The 17,561-nt window shown below is 44.6% G+C and overlaps 1 protein-coding gene across 7 annotated transcripts in view; it reads left to right on the plus strand.

Moving 5' to 3' along the window:
* wwox (WW domain containing oxidoreductase) overlaps positions 1 to 17,561 on the plus strand; it is a 182,958-nt gene that overhangs the window by 46,196 nt on the left and 119,201 nt on the right. For all 7 annotated transcript variants that reach the window (XM_061823514.1, XM_061823513.1, XM_061823512.1 and 4 more), the window contains one exon: positions 13,812 to 13,900. In XM_061823514.1, the coding sequence (XP_061679498.1) occupies positions 13,812 to 13,900 (89 nt within the window). The remainder of the gene's footprint in view (positions 1 to 13,811; positions 13,901 to 17,561) is intronic.

Genomic DNA, 17,561 nt, shown 5'->3' on the forward strand with positions numbered 1-17,561 from the left:
GCTTATGTTTTCACAAAGATGAGACAAAAAAGGGGGCTTTGGGTATCCAAATCAGAGCAGCGCAATTGATCATCGCTTGTGTGTTCAACACAAGAGATGTACACATATGTAAATGCATTTTTCCCCGTGAGTGTGTTCTGTAATTTAGCAGCCCCGCAGTCACCGAGACCACGCAAGGCGCCGGTGTTTTCCGGAGAAATTAAACCGGCGCCTTTCCGCTACACGATCACATTATTTTGCAGTTCTCGCTGACAGCCTTTAAAAAGACGAAGTTGCGGGACGAGAGCACCAGTTTGAGGATTTGTCCTGAGATTTTCGTGATCCAAGGATTGGATTTACACTGCATGCTTGATGTGGCAATTGGGTCAATTACATTCTTATAGAAACTTGAAAATTCCTTCCTCACTGTATGGAGAATATACAGGATTAAAATGGCTTTTCCAAGATGCCACTGTCACAAAAACATTAAAAAAAAAAAACCCAAGTGAAGTCTTCCCATAGAAATGAATTGAAATGAAACTAATCTGTTACAAAAACGAAATTTTTTTGGAACAAAAACATAATGCATAAAGAAAAAGAATGGAAAGGAATCGATTGTTTTAAAAAGTGTACTTGCTGTTATTGTACGTACTGGAGAAGTGTGTTTATGTGCCTTTAAGGGGTGTGGCTTAGTGAGTGACGGATCGGAGCTCGCGTCGGGTCGGCCGGTTAGTCTTGTTGTCAGTGTCTGGGTGGGAGTTGTGGTCTACAGCTGCTCCTGTTGAGCCTTCTCATAATGTTTTGCTTTTGCGCTTTGCAAAGTTATGTGCAATATTTTTATATATCGTCATCAAAATACTACAAAATCATCACTGAAGATATGTTCACTACTCATTACAACAAACAAAAAAAAAAAAAAAAGAAAAAGTTGGATGCAGGTATTGCTTGAGAATTGGGGACTTGGACCTCCAGTGTGAAACCAGCCTAATTGCCCCAAAAAAATCAACTTGTAGGCCTCCGAGCGGTGACGTCCGAGAAAAAAAGAAGTTGTGCCTGCGTACGCTGCGCACGTGTAATTGCCAGCGTTCATTCCGAGTGCGCTCAAATACACGGCCGCGTTCTACAGGCGGTTTCACTAAAGCGGCGCTTGTTAGGCGGGTCGGTTACACTGAAGACGTGCTGGAAAATGGGGGGGGGGGGGGGCGTTGAGCGGCGAGGAAAACGAGAGGAAGTGCTGAAATTTTGTCTACAGTGCCACCTTCATTTACCAGAACTCAAATACCTTGGAACTTGAATCAAATTTACAATTAATTCATAGAATTATTACATTGTAGCCGCGCCTGTCAAAAACAAACCGCAAAAACGTGTGTGTTTATACACACATATATTCACACTCACCTGTGGATTTCTTCAAATGTGACAACCAAACGTGGCATTAATATCGTTCGATGTATTAAGGTACGGCGGCACAGTGGCTCAACTGGTAGAGCGTTGGCCTCACAGTTCTGAGGTCCCGGGTTCAATCCCGCGGAGTTTGCATGTTCTCCCCGTCCCTTTGTGGGTTTCCTCCCACATTCCAAAAACATGCAACATTAATTGGACACTAATTATTAAATTGCCCCTAGGTGTGATTGTGAGTGGAGCTGTTTGGCTCGATGTGGCCGGCGACCAGTTCAGGGTGTCCCCTGCCTTTTGCCCGTTGACAGCTGGGATAGGGATAGGCTCCAGCACTCTCTCTGACCCTCGTGAGGATAAGCAGTGAAGAAAATGGATGGATGGATATTAAGGTACTTTCCAGAGTCTTCACAAGCCTATTTCTGGCATTTGTACTACTACCTAGGGGTGCAACAGTACATTCATTTTGCGATCTTATTGTACATTATCCATACGCCAAGATCAGGTTTTGAGCCTCTCGCTGGCAAGGAAAGGTGTGCGGCGTTCCTATTTGCATCTCCTCTTATTACTCATTATTGAATATGTTTGAATCTGAGTCACAAAGAAATTATTCATCCATTTCCTGTCAATCTGTCATGAACTCATTAAGATAAGCTAAATATTAGGAACAGCTCTCAATGTGCTTAAAAAAAAAACCCAAAACAAGCACAGTATTGCAGGTATTAAATTTGTACAATGCAGATTTTCTTTGACCATATCACAGGGTTTTGAAAACAAATCAATTGTCAACGAGCCGGGAGGAAAGAGTGCGTGAAAGACAGTTTGGGGTAGTTTCACACTCAGGAAAAGATCAAGTGCAACGTGTCTCCTGTAAAGCCGAACTGTCTTAGACAACTGCACGTCCATGATAAAGGAAACGTTTTTAGCTGATTTACCACAGCATACCACTGCTAATCTGAACAAATTATAATCCCCTCTTCCAGTGGTCAGGAGTTGACGAAGTCCGTCACGCGACGTATCGAGCAAACGCTGACAAAATAAAGGCATACTTGTGCCAAGCACATTTCGCGCATGAGCTGCGCAGCCACGACGGACTTTGAGTCACTCCACACGAAAACTGGCTAACGGGTTAGCCGCTTCGAAAACAGCCAACTCTACACTCTCGTTCGCCGAATCCCGCGTCACTCAAATAGCTCCCACCTTCTAAAGCCACGCATGTTCGATGTCACAGATTAGAGATATGTAGATATATCAATAATAATAAAATATATTGTTGCTACTTCACAGATTTTCCTCTATTGTGGGGATTTTGTCATGTGACCCCCAAGGATAAATGAAGTACTACCTTGCGTCTTTTAAAAGGCAGCATTTTTATTTTTTTATTTTTTGATGCGGCGCTTTTATTGAAACGGACTTAAGTGAGGATAAGCGGTATAGAAAATGGACGGATGGATTAGGTCGCGCTAGCGTACCTGATGAAGTGTCCCGAACGGGCGTATTTATGCGCAACCATATCCGGTACTTCTGCGCCTCGGGCCCTCCGCACGCATCCGAAAAGCCGACGCTGCAATTACGGTGACCGGCGTGTCCTTTTGGTTTCTCATCTTTTGTCTCACTCTTCCTCCCTCCGAATCCGTCTCACTTCCTGCTGAAAGGCACATTTCAGTGCTTTGACACCATATACTAAAGCATTTTTCTGAGCAATTTGTGAGACAGATATTTTTTTTTTTTTTTTTGGGGGGCGGGGGTCATCATTCATATATTTTTAGTGTTATCCTTACATTTAGAATAATTCTATATTCTACATTTAGAATAATTGTAAAAACGGTGCTTTTTTTTTTTTTTAAATAATAATTATATATTTAAAAAATTCTCCTGGATCAGGGGTTGGCAACCCAAAGTGTTGAAAGAGGCATATTGGACCAAAAATAAAAAAAAAACAATCTGGCTGCAGCAGGTAAAAATCAAAGGCCTTATGATGAAGGAAAGCATTACTAAAATTATAGAAAAATAATAACTTTTTTCCACATTTTTTTTGAGTATTAAAAAAAATTGCCTCCTGTAATTTCAGACCCCCCGTGTAAATAAAATGCAGTCCTCTTTTCTTTTCCTCCTCATCTGGGAAACAGATAGTAACAAAAACACGGCCTGCGATTATAAAAATTAAACAGCAGCCTATTGAAAAGGTAAAGTATATAAAATTAAAATCTTTAGGTTTAGTCCTCTGCTCTCCTCAGCCATCTTTTTCTTTTTCCCTCTGCGACGGCCGCCTGGCACGCCGAGCTCGAAGACGCACGCGTCGCAGGCTGTGACGCAAATCTTCAATGACAGAAATGTTGACATTTAATATTTAATCCACACATTTTTATTGAATCGGAAAACATTGTTTGTGTCATGTTTGTCCTCTTATAGAAATTATATTAGAACTAAAAAAATTGACGCCATCGGAAAACATTGTTTGTCCTCCTATAGAAATCGTATTAGACCTAAAAAAATGTACTTTTTTTTCCCCATCTTTCTGTATTTTCATACCTATAATTTTGACAAACTCAATGCAACCACTAGGGGGACGCTGGAAAAGCCGCGTGTCGCCGACGACTGCGCTTGGCATTTCCTAACGTCACTCTTGCCAAACAAACATTTTAAAAGCAGCAAAAAGTGGAAGTTTGACAACTCCGACGCAAAAGTGAACACGTAGTCATGGCCTCCTTCTCTTATTTAACAAAAGTCATTAAAATCAAAGAGAATGAGTATATCAAACCATAAGGCATTGTTGTACACTAAATTAAATGTCGCCGCAGGATATAAAATACTAAAGTGAACCCGACCTCGACCGGTTATAATGTTGAGATTCTGCTTGCGCGTGAATGCGTCGGCGTTAAAAATCCATCATCATTAACTGTTATGATATAGTTTAATACACTTTTTTTTTTTTTTTATCCCTGTCTCCTTTATTTATTTATTTATTTATTTTTATATCCGGTTACCTACAAGCTGCTGCTCTGCATTTTGATGAAGTGGCAGCTTGTCGATAAAAAAAACATGACCATCTCGAAAATGAAATTATAGCTGATTTATTTTCCTCTTTTTTTTTCCCCCTGCTGTGTTTACTAATCTTCAGATTAATGAATTGCATTTTTGGGGGGCCTGAACATAACTGCAAGCTTGCAAAAGTAACAATGTGTGTTCTCGAAATATGGATGACATTTGCTTGGATTTTTAAAAAAATATATCAAGGATTGTGTCTGAATGGGCTTGTCCACTCAGAAATAAGCAGTTTTATTTTCAGATTATTGATAAAGAAATTTTCATTTCTGTTGTTGCAAGTTAATGTTGGAAAAACAAAGAAAAACCAATAACTGTATGAAATTCTGTTTTCCATTTTTGGGGGCCTCAACATAACTGCAAGCTTGCAAAAGCAACAATGTGTGTTCTGAAAATATGGATGAGATTTGTTTGGATTTTATTAAAATACATCAAGGATTGTGTTTGAATGGGCTTCTCCTCCAAGAAATAAGCAGTTTTATTTATATATAATGTTGGGAAAAACAAACAAAAAAAAACAATACCTGTATGAAATTCTGTTTGTGTTTATGATAAAATAAAAGACATTTCACAAAGGTGAAAAAATCCCCGGAGCAAAAGTTGAATGTCATTTTTTTTTTTTAAATTGAAGGGGAAATAATTGATTTAAATTGTGAATCAGATTTTTGCGTGAATAATTAGAGATATAATTGAGGACTTTATCGTCTAGCACACATTCAAATTGCACTAGAAAATGCCAAAGTCACGTCACGAGTATTTCGATGGAGTCTCGATTCTGTGTGTGTGTGTGTGTGCGCGCGTGCGCGTGTGAGGGGTGCCCCCTCGATGTCCGGTTTTTTTTTTTTGGTGCATCAGCACGTCGGAGCCTGGCCGTCCGCGTTTCTCATCTGTAAAATCACCCTGTGTCCTTCCTTCACCTTTGCCGTATTCGGGCCCCGCCGCAACTGCTTGATTTGTAACTTGATTTCAGAGTGGGGGGGGGGGGGGCAGAAACCTGTAGATTATCCCGCTTTCATTAAGACGGGGCGGGGGGGGGGGGGGGGCTCCCGCTCGTGTCGGAGAAAGAAGAAATCAATTTAATCCAGACTTAACTGAAGGAAATTGCATATTCTGCTTGTATGTGCTGACGGGGCACTTTTGCTTTCCCTCACCAGAGACTTTCCTCCCGATTAATTGCAGCGGCTGTGTTTGTCACGTGCATCCATCTGTGTGAGGCGCTCCAGTGTCGTGTATGTCGGAGGTCAGTTTTCGGACCTCTTGTCGGAGCTTTCGGGTAGATGCGCTTCCTTTCGCATCCGTGTACAAAGGTATCTTTATTTATGCGTTGATATCGTATCGGAACCTGGGCTGCTATTGAATCATTTTAGACCCGATTAGCCCATCCATCGAATAATCGCGATCCCCTAAATTCCTTGCAATCGTACACGGAGAAATGTTCTCAAACTGTTGGGCTAGTTCAGTTAGCGGTTGACAAAACGGTTCTTGCTTGTGAACAACGGAGTCTTTCGGGGGGGTGCTCCTTTTATCCCCGTTCATGACGCCCACCGCTTTCCAATCAATGGATGTTTTTTTTTTTTGTTGTTTTTTTTTGAGCATTCCTTTGTCCCAGTTTTTCGGAACGCGTTGTAGGCGATACATTCAAAACGAGGCGCGCACGGCGCCATATTGCCGGTCAAAATCTAGCTGCTCTGCACTGCGGTAGCCCTTGAACCGGCCGGCGCAGATTTTTCAAATTCCCCGAGACCCGTTGTGCTGTTGGTTGTCACAGCAGACGAGACAGATATTCAAAGAGATCAGCGTATGGAATACCATCTGAAAAGACCAGAAAATATCGATGAATTTCGACAGTTAAACACGGTGGCTGGTGCCCGACCAAAATACACACACGCCCGTGTAGCGATCGCTTCATTTCAGGTCGGAAATATTCTTCTCAATCTCAAATTCTCAAGAAGTATTTATAATGCCAAGATGGCTCATTTGGGAACAACGCGTATTTAAAAAAAGAAAATAAACCGTCTGTCGCAGCAGACAGGTTAATGTGTGGCCGCAATCGCTTCCGTGTACGTTCCGTGGAGACGACTCCGTCCTCTTTTTTTTTTTTTTTTTCCCCCCAATCATAGTTAATGAATGCGAGTTTGTGTAAAACCAAGGGCCATTTATTTCTACATTGATATTTGTATTGAATACTAGCTGAAAAGATCGATGGATTCCGCCAAAGGTTTACGTGTAGCCGAATACGCTTCTGCGTTCACTTTACTTTTGGAGTTATTCCAACTATTTGTATGCGTCCAGATTTTTCTGCGCTTTCAAACTCTTCCGTGTAAATCTCAACGACTTACTCACCGGATCCGTGTGTGGATCCAGTTGTTCAAGACAAGCGGAAGCGGGTTAACAGTCCAATTTCTCATCGGCGAAAACATCGACTTGGGCATTAAATATGGGTCCTCTATGCCGAGTGCCATGTCTCATTTTTCCAGGTACCTTCGTTTATTATCACCTTCTGAATTTTTAACGGTTTCGGACAAAACTCTGAGCGCCGTGCTACAAGTCGTGTTTTTGTGTCGTCTCCAAGCGACTTAGCATTGAAGAATGCTTTGCTTGACCGACAGTCGCATGATTTCGGCGACGTAGGTGCACGAGCTTGATATGCATCAACAATGTCGATGTAATTGAACATTAAGCTTGAATTGCTTTTGTTAGTGAATTGCATTCACTGCCTGTGGGACTCTCCGCTTCTACGTGTAAGTTAGAGTAACCCTAGTTACAGGGATTCTGTGCCCTTTTGTTTGATCCTTTCCTGTTGAGTTAGTTTGCTTCAGAGTCATCGAACCCTTGCCGTATGTCTCTCGGATCCCGCCTGGCCTAGCCTCTCTGTGCCTCTGCCTTGTCGGACTTCTACGCCGTGTATGACCGTGTTTCCAAAATAAACTATGTTCAACATTATGCCTCTGGCTTGAAGTCCTGCATTTGGGTTCGCCACCGTACTAGAGGTTCATCTGCTTGACATTTTTTTGGGTCCACTTTTTGGTGAAACCAACATGTTTTACTGGTGTAAACTCAAGAATGGCAAACATTTGGGGGGAAAAAAAAGTTTATCTGGAGAAATAAGGCCTCTATTTTTGTTGGTTTGGTGGTTATTTATTCTCTCTCACACACACACACACACACACACACACACACACACATATATATATATATATATGGCAACCAGTTCAGGGTGTACCCCCTCCCCCCCGATGACTGCTGGGATTGGTTCCAGCACTCCCGTAACCCTCGTGAGGATACGCGGCTCAGAAAACAGATGGACGGATATATATATATGACTTCATTCAGCGGCGGCATAACTGAATTATGCCAACGCCTTCAATTTTGACTCAGCACACAAGACAAAAAAAAAGTTAACCAAGTGATGTTGCATAAATCATAAAAAAGTGTTAAGGTCGGGCACCGATAATTCAAGGCACCGCTGTACTGTACGTGTGTTTGGGTTTTCGTATGAAAGCACGCGTGACCGAGCCAGGTGAACAGGATTTATGAATAATTGTCACGATTGTGACAGTGTGATGTATGAACCCCCTTTCGCCTTCCCCCGTCTTCTTTTTGGCTAAAAATACACACCCGTGATAAAAGACGGCCGGTCTTAGGCGCCGATGACCAAGTTAGCGTGGCGGGTCGCGGACAAGGTCACCAGAGATGCGGGCGCTTTTCCCCTTTTCCGCTAATCTACGGCGCAAGAAGAGAGGGACCGAAAGTGGTTTCTCTAATTGCTTTTTATAAGGTGCCCTTTTCACACGCCGTCTTCCCCGCTCGTTTCTTTTCAGTGGCGCGACCACATCTTACCGCCGCCGCCGCACCTGCTCGGGAGGGGCGCACAAAAGCAGTTTAATTTAGCTGTCAGTTTTTATCGATGCGTTGTGTCCGTGTCACAGCATTTGATAAAGTTTAGGACACGAGTTCCTCCCCTGTCGTAGTTTTCGACTTGGAGGGGTGCCGCGCAGGGTGCAAAAGTATTTGGACAGCGGCGGGGATTCGTGGCCGATGTTTTTGACGGTGAGCAGCACGGTGGAACGGTGGTCGGCGCTTTTTTTATGGCGGGCAGCGCAATGGATTAGCGCTTGATGCTTTTTATAGTTGGTGAAGCGCTTTTATGGTGGGTAGAACAGAGGACTAGTGGTTGACCGTTTTTATGTTGGAGACTTTTATTAGAGGAAATTCCATGGTTTGGTTGAACATGTTTGGACACCCGTGCCAAGCCCAAAGGCTTATAATGTTGCGTGGTGGAGAGTTCGAGAGAAAACGTGCATAAAATTGGCAAGAAAAACATCCCGTTTGATTTTATGGCCAAGTTGAGCAAAATGTGGACGATCCAATATTTGTTTTTTTTTTTTTTGTGGGTGTCAATTGAAAGTAGGGTTGTTAAAGGGTTATAACGATGTAACATGTAGGCTAATTTCCCTTAGCACATCTATGGCATTTTGGATACCCAGACTTCCCTTTCCCCGGCCACTTCTTCCAGCTCTACTGAAGGGATCCCGAGGCGTTCCTGAGCCAGCCGAGAGACCTAGTCTCTCTGGCGTGTCCTGGGTCGTCCTCGGGGTCTCTTTCCGGTGGGAAGTGCCCGGAACACCTCACCAGGGAAGCATCCAAATCGGATGCCCGAGCCACCTCATCTGGCTCCTCTCAATGCGGAGCCCCTCGCGGATGACAGAGCTTTTCACCCGTCCGGACACCCTGCGGAGGAAACTCATCTCGGCCACTTGTATCCGGGATCTCGTTCTTTCGGTCACGACCCGCCGCTCGTGCCCATAGGTGAAGGTAGGAACGTAAATCGAGAGCTTCGCCTGCATCACCGCAGACGCTGCACCGATCGGTCTGTCGATCTCCTGCTCCATTCTTCCCTCACTTGTGAACAAGACCCCGAGATACTTGAACTCCTCCACTTGGGGTAGGAGAGGGCACAACTGAGAACCATGGTCTCAGATTTGGAGGTGCTGATTCTCACCCCCCATACATACTATAAAAGTTTCCTTCAAAGAGGTCTCTCTTTAGCCACTTCTCATGGTTGGATCTGGAACGCATTCACGTTTGTGAGTTTTTAGAGAAGGGAGGGGAGGGGGCTGCGTCTGATTTCCTAAAGTGTGGCCCCTCCACGGGCGAGCTTGAAAGGTATCCAAGAGGTGACGCGAGACAGAACCGGGGGTTAAAGTACGAGTGGGCGTGACCGAGGAGGATTAGGGCGATGAGATTGAGCCGAGTGCATTACGGCAGTGTATTATTTGGCGGTTCCGCTTGCTTGCGTCCATTAGGGTTGGCTGCCGCACTATTTAAGAGGTCAACTAAGTGTGCGCGCGTGTTTTCCAAGAGTTACTCGAGTGGTCCAGTGTCTTATTGAACGGGACGGGTCTCCCCCTGCTCTAATACCTCTTCATTTTATTGGATTGGATGGCCCCAGTCATAATTGTATTAGTCCCCCCCCCCCCCCCACGCCCGCCCTTTTCCATCCGCCCCCCTCGCGCTCACACCATCTATCTACTCAGCAGTGACCACTGTGTCACATTTCAGGAGAGAATACCCCCCCCCCCCCCCCCACCCACCTGCACCACCCACTGCGACAACCCTGCGTCACGTTCCCACACAGGCAAAGGGCGCTCCTCTTTCGTATATTATGGGGGTACTTTCCAGGACCACCTTTAATTGGCGAAAATCTGCGATATAGAGAGACCATATAATAAAAAAAAAATAGCTCTCCCAGCCCTGTAATAGAAATGATAACGTAATATAAACACCCATACTGTATGCCATTTTTGCCTTGTTTTGCGAGCCATATTTTGTGTCACGAGCAATATGCAGATACGGCGAGGTTTGAATGACGTGGAAAAATTTGGAGCAATTCAGTTACTGTTTTGCTCTCCCACGTGGGCAAGGAAATCTGATGTCGCCGATGACCTTTTAGCTGTTTCTTGTTGGGAAAAACACGATGCCGACACCAGCACTGCCCACTTCTATCGACGTAATCTATATTTTTCAAAAGGTAGAGCACATTTTGGGACACCTAGTTTGGGAATAATAAGTTTGTGAACAACTGCAGTGAAGAACAGTTTCCTGTCCTGGCAGTGCAGCACTTTAGGTTTGAAATGAGCACAGATTTTGAGGAGACGATCTAGATTTGGCTGCGAGTTTCCGCCTGTCCCGTTGATGTTGCGCAAATTTAAGGGTCCCACACTCCGACAGCGTATGTACAGTGAAACCTTGCTTTAATTGGACTAATAGGGGAGAGCGGTCATCTGTTAAATCAGATTATTTGTTAAATTTTAGCACTTTTTGGTGACCCAAAAAAAAACAAAAAACAAAACACGACTATCAAATTATCGTGGCCGAGAGCACCTAATACAGTCCCACATTAAGTAAGTCAATTTATATTAGTAAATACATTAAGACCGTTAAATCAAGGTTCCACTTTACTATATGCACTATAAGAAAGTATAAAAAGAGCATGTGTTGTGATATGTATATATAAATATATGCATGTGATACATGAGATGACGGACACTGGAGCCGTGCAGTGAATCAGGAATCGCTTATGGCACGTTTCTCGAGTTGCATCCATAAATAGATTGTTTTGTCATCAAAAACACCCTTTCCCCAAAAAACGTTGTCCCAAAAGCAAATATATGTAAGCGTCCAATTCACTGTTCTGCTCCAAGTGTCTACAAAAAGCAAATTTTCTCCCCTATTTGGTTAGAAACCGGCGTTTATGTTGAAGCTAACCAATGTTCAATTGCTGATTATGATTTTCCTTCGGTAGCGATTTGAAGGAGGTAAAGGCAGACAACCAACACACGAATATTCCCGTACAATGTAGAGATGATTTCTTTGCATATTTTTTTCACGCAGTGCTTAGGAGCATTTCACGATTGAAATCACGGAACCAATTGTGCCGTTTTTTTTGGGAGGCTGGAATCTGTTAATGCGACTGCTGCGATGAGACTGGAGCCAAGCGCTGCCGCTCACTGTCCCCTTCGCCCTTGAAGAGGCCAGAAGTTGTCAGGATCCTCATCAAAAAAATGGATTGCATTCTCCTGCTCCTTTTCCGCCTTCTGTCCAAAAGCTGGCCATCTGTCCAATTGTTCACCTCCATGGCTTTAATGTTTTTTTACATGCCCCCCCCCCCCCCCCCCATCTTTCCAGGCAATAAACTTTATTTTCTTCGCAAGACTTCAATCTACAGGGGGGGGGGGGGGGAACCAGGTTGCTCAGCTTCTCCCTGCTGGATTTGCTCCAGCGGGCCCCACTTCAAACCCCCCCTTTTTTGTTAAAATCTTCGTTGGCGTCCCTCCCCATCCCCATCTCCTCATCCCCACCTCCTCCATGTGAGTTTGTCAAGCTGACACCGGCGCTCATCTTCTCCCTCTCACGCTGACCTCGTAATGATCCCGGCGCCGCCTGCTCTGACCTTGTCCCAAGCGGAGCCCTTTCTCATCTCCCTCTCACGCGCAATTGAAGCACGCGTCCAACTGTAAGCGCACTTAGCCGACTATTTCTTGACTTCTAAACTGTGCGAAAGTGTCTCCGAGTGTGAAACAGTTGTCTCCCCTCACCTGTGATTACGGCTGTGCGCACATCATATAAGCGGGCCCCTTTATAATCCCATCTATAATGGCCACAATCAGCACTTTAATGCTTTGTAATATCATCCATGTAATAATGGTAGAGTGTAGCAGCAAGAGAATAATTCAGGCATAGATAATGGTGTGATTGGGCGTTTTTACCCTTGAGTCACAACATTGAGTTTGTTGTGCGTGTGTGTGTTTGCGTGTATAAATCCATCCCGGGGCAGTTAAGTTGCTTGTAAAATGCCCGAAGAACCACATTTCCATCAGCGGGGCTCTCTTAACCCTTTCGCCGTGGCTCGCACTCACCGCTCCACGGAGCGTCCTTGCCGCGAGTGTCGCAAGATACGCCACACGTTGCCGTAAGGTCCTCGGGGATGCCGGGCCGAAAACCAAAAGGCCGGCGGGGAGACGTCTGAGAGTCTCGTGGCGAGAGTCAAACGGGGCAGGTTTCATTAGAACTAAATGCAGTTGTACGTTGACTTACTTGGTGAAATCCTTCACTGTCAGCCACTTTTAAGGAAGCCTTTCCCCACATTGTCAGCCGTTTCGGTGGCGATCCGGGTTTTGGTTGCTCGGGTTCCGTTACATTTAGTCGGTGTCACAATTTCTCAGGTTGGGGTTCGTTCATTTTCGTGTCTCGTCTGCTCGGCTTTTCACCTCCACCTGTTTTGGTCCCAGTGTGGACAATTCCACATCCACATCCAGCTACTCGCGCCTTGTCCACGTCTGCCCCGTTGTCTCGTCTATTTCTGCGTTTTTAGTTCCCTCGATTTGTTCAGTCTCGGTTGGAACTTTGTAGCTGCAAGTCACATTTCTAGTTTTGTCGTCTTTCCTGTCGTGATGAGTGTTTTGTTTCCCGTTTGTTTCTTTTGTTATTTTCAACCTTCATTTTTTGAGATTTTGCTCAAATTTAGTATTTACATTTTTTTTCCAAGTCTCCCTGCTTCCTTTTATTGTGGTCCTCTGTTTTTGCCATCCACACAAGCCTGACAGTTTCAGAGCATTTTGACAAATCCAATTTTACTCAAAGAAAGAGGTGAGAAAATGCCTTTTTCTAGCTTTTTCAATTCTTTCGGAACCAGCATTAGAATATGAGCTGGTTTCACTAAAACCTCAAATATTTTGCTTTTGTGTCACCTCAAACAGCCAAAAAAACAAAACCAAGACTGAGAAAGGGATTTCGATGGTCCAAGAATTACTGATCTAAAACTAGGAAATGCGCCGTGAGCGACGCTGACTCAAGACCTGAGCAGCTTTTTTTTGCACGGTGTTCATCATTCATACCATGAACTGCATCTTTCCTCGCGACACATACTTTATACTACCTCCCGCGCCGCATACTGTGTTTATACCATACATTTATATCATCTGTTTGATTGTGAAATGCCTAAACTTGTCTGGCTTCCAAAATGTTGATGTTTCTCTCTCGCCAAAATTGCTGTGACAGGTCAAATTTCACCGTTTAACTGATCTTCAATCCAAAGTGTTGCAACGCTGACGTCTGCAGGCTGAATAAAATGGTTTACAAACCTGAATTACACAGACGAGGAAAATAGAAGCGTAAAACGCAACATACTTGTACTTTCACCGCTGATGTTTCCGGAAAGAAGCTGTTCCTCAGCTTTGTGGTCCTGCACCAGATGCTCCTTAGCCTCCTGCCCGCGGGGAGCGGATGAAACCGGGTGTGCGGGATGGGTTGAACGTCGTCAACTGAGAAATGGAGGCCAATAACTAAGCTCGTTTGCTACATTTGCGATTTTGTCTGCCTTGTCTTCGCAGCACAAAGCCCGAGTGGAGGCCATGATGTGCGACCTGGCTTCTTTCCGCAGCGTGAGAGAGTTTGCGGACAACTTCAAAGCCAAGAAGCTGTGAGTACAAACAATAATTGTGTGCTTATTGATTGATCATGATATCACCACTCCATCGCTGCACTTAATTTCCTTGATGGGCTGCGGATCAGGATATTTCCAATTAGTTTGTTGCTTCCGCCATTGTAAAACTTTTTACCGTCACAAATTTCCCCCCACTTCTCGGTTAAAAATGTATTCATCGCCCATTAATTGCCCATTGAGAAGCATGCAGGAGGTGTTTGTAAACGGACTCGTTTGTTTCTGCCGTGGCTGAGATTGACTTCTCACAGTTGTAGTTTGGGTTTGGACTTTAGTGGAGAAATCTTTGCATCGAATATAAGCAGTGTTCTGTTCTTGTGGATGATGAAGCTGCAAAAAAAAAAAACAAAAAAAAAAAACAGTATAATTAAATTAATTGATGGCCCTATGACATTTCTATGCTCTGGATCTACATACATGGGTTGGGTTCTTCTTGGCTTCCTTGGGAACGCCTCGGGATCCCCCCGGAAAGACTGGAGGAAGTGGCTGGGGAGAGGGAGGTCCGGGCATCCCGGCTAAAGCTGGATGTCGTGGATTTATAATATAACGCCTAATTGGAACAGAATTTTGAGTCATGTATTTTTTACTATCAGGTCACACAGAGTTGAGGATAGCAAACATTTAACACACTACACATTTTAACACATCATTAACAAATGACGCCATTTTAAAAATCAAATGTGGGCCTTGAGCACAAAAGTTTGCACACCCCTTGATGTAGCCTAGATCCATTTTTATTTATTCTAATAGTCGTTGCAGACAATTCCTGACGGAGACAAGGTCTGAGGGGTCAACGTGTGCATTTTTGTCTATTTACGGACTGACATTGTATTCTCGGACTTGACGGTTCTTATTCTGCGGTGGTCAGCACGCGACTCATTGGCCGGTCGCGTCGGCGCTATTTCGGGGGTCACGTATTCTGTCATCAATACTGCTCAACCACCTGCAGGTCTCTCGCGGCTGCACGTCCGTCTGTGTGCGTGTGTGTTTTTGTGTACGTGTGCGTTGGCATTAGTGTCGAGTGGAGGGGTCGGGGGAGGTGGTGGTGGTGGTGGTGGGGTGGGGGGGTGGCCTCGGGGGACAGGCACAGCAGCCATGGCCCGCAGCAGCCCGGAGGCAGGCTATGACCATCCAGGACACAAGTCTTGAGCCAAATCTGGTGGAGGTTTCCCTCCTGTAATTTATCCCCTCCTCATTCATACTCAAGGGTTGACCTTCCCATGAGGCCACCTCCCCGCGTAAGCTGTTTTTTTTTTTTTTTCTATACATTGAACGCTCATTTCTCACGGGATTTGTTCCAAACCCGATATGTGAAAATCCATCATAAAAAAAAAACCACTCTGCCACACGCTATTTGTACAGAAATGTATGTACAAAGTATTTGTACGGACGTGAAAAGTACAGTTAATACTGTGCGTGTGAGGTTAGCTGGTTGGCTCAAGCTATGTTGAGTCTGCGTGGGAGTGTCTTGGCGTGAGCTGTGGCCAGCAGCAGGTCTAGTACGAGTGTGCTCATCCTTTTTTTTTTTGCAACTGTTCTCTCAGAATTGAATTCTAAAGTATTCCTGGGACTGCGACGCCGCTTTCCCGCACGCGAGGGCCGTACGGCTGTGCGCAATATAGAAACATTCCATAAAAAGCAAAGTGCAATACAGCGGGGGGGGGGGCGCTTTTGTTTTTCGGGGCCGGATGTGATTGGTATTGCAATTTGTTTATACGCTGAGCATCTCTTTGCTATGTCACCTCTCAGTCTGTCGCTCTGGCTGGGCTACTTCACCATTTTGGCAAGGTTGTATTTCTTCATTAGCGGTGCCGTTGGGGCCGGGTTGGGGGAGGGCCTCCCAGGGGACGTCAGAGTACATTAATTCTCATCGCGAGGCGAACGGAGCCGAGCGGAGCCCGGGAGCCGTGAGCTGTGAATGGCACTGGGCAGCTGTCGGAGTCCGCCGCCACTCTATTACGTCGCGTATGTCTTCGGGCAGAACACGCACGCAAAGACGGGCGCCCGGCTAAACGCGTGGGGAAAATAGAAGCGGGGGTGCGCGAGCGCTGTAATACTCCCGCAGCGTGTCATTGACAGGTGAAATGTAATCAGTCTTGTTTTTTTTTTCCCCTTCTTCTTCTTCTTCTCCTTTTTCTCCCTCTCGTTTCTCACTCCCTTGCTTTTAAGTGCTTTAGTCAGTGGCTTTCACGCCGCTTTGTGTTCCATTGACCCCGATTCCGCTTTAATTGCCTGTCCTTTGAAATGAAATTACCTGGATATTGATATTGTTCAATGCAGGGCAATTTGGCGGCGGCGTAATTGACGGAGAGCGGCACTGACAGAGTGCCCCTAATACAATTTCTACTGAACGCTCCATAATTAACACGTGCCATTTGTTCCTTGGCGCATTCATCCTGGTGTCATTGCAGACATGTTACTCCAACATTCCGGGCGGAGCGCTACTATACCGTGCGGAACTTTCGCTACGGTGCCAAGTAGGAAAGTCCTGACTCCAAACCACATTTTTCTTCACCACCCGAATCCAAGTTGAGTCATTTGATTTTGAGTGTTTGCTGATATTGAGTCCGGCCTCAAAGAAGTTTACATATATCGCGTGCTCGGATCAGAACTCTCAGCCAAATGTGTATCAACGTGGAACATGCAGCGAGAAGAAAAACAATCCCCAAAATTTTCGAAATAATGCGACCCATTTCACACATTTTCCAGCCATACATTTTCTTTCCTGTGCTTTATTCTGGCTCGTTACTCTTCCTATTACTCTACTATATATTATATACTACTATTACTCTACTCTAACTATTACTTTTTAAACTGATTTTATCCTCTAGATCAGGGGTGGGCAATTCATTTTTGTCAGGGGTCACATAAAAACCCAGAATTGTTTCAGTGGGCCTCCCCATTCACAACTAGAACTTAATTCTCAACTTTGTGTCATTGTAAAATGCAGGAAATTTTAAATTTGAAATAGCTAGTACTGGAAATTGGAATAGAAGTATTGCCAATATTTATATAAATGGGCTCTGTGAAATTGTGGTGTGTATGTCAAATAAGAAGATTTTAAAGAAAAACAATCATCACATCACTTTCACTTCATTTTATTTTGAACATTGAAACTCGTAACTCGTTTCCACTTCATTTGAACTCTTCAGCGAGAACAATCCAGTCCGAATTGGTCTTGAACGAGGCCGTTGAAATATGGCTGAAAGTCCGAGAGGTGGTCAACGGCACATTTTTAATATATTTTTTAATTTACGCTTGGCCCGATGTGGCCCGGGACAGGGTCATCAATCTGGCCGTAGTTGGCCCGCGGGCCCGAGACTGGTCTGCTCTCGATAATTTGTCAACTGAAAAAGTCATTTTAAAATATTTGCACCCACAATGCAGATTTTGCTTTGCATTGTAGGACGTGAAGACAAAACAAAGACACCGGAAGTATTGAGCCGTTTTGGTTTTGGTGGCCTGCGACAAAGCAGAAGCAGTGCGGTAACCCGAAATCGTTTTGTTAAGCGGCTTGTCTGTTCAAAGAGTTTCCACTGTAGTTTAGTATGATTAGAAAACACATTCTATATATTTGCATACTAGATATAGTGCATTGGTCCGTCTTGGCGGCGCTGTGGTGGCTGATGGCTGCGTGCGA

Source organism: Syngnathoides biaculeatus, chromosome 6 (assembly GCF_019802595.1).
Source record: "Syngnathoides biaculeatus isolate LvHL_M chromosome 6, ASM1980259v1, whole genome shotgun sequence".
Classification (NCBI taxonomy): domain Eukaryota; kingdom Metazoa; phylum Chordata; class Actinopteri; order Syngnathiformes; family Syngnathidae; genus Syngnathoides; species Syngnathoides biaculeatus.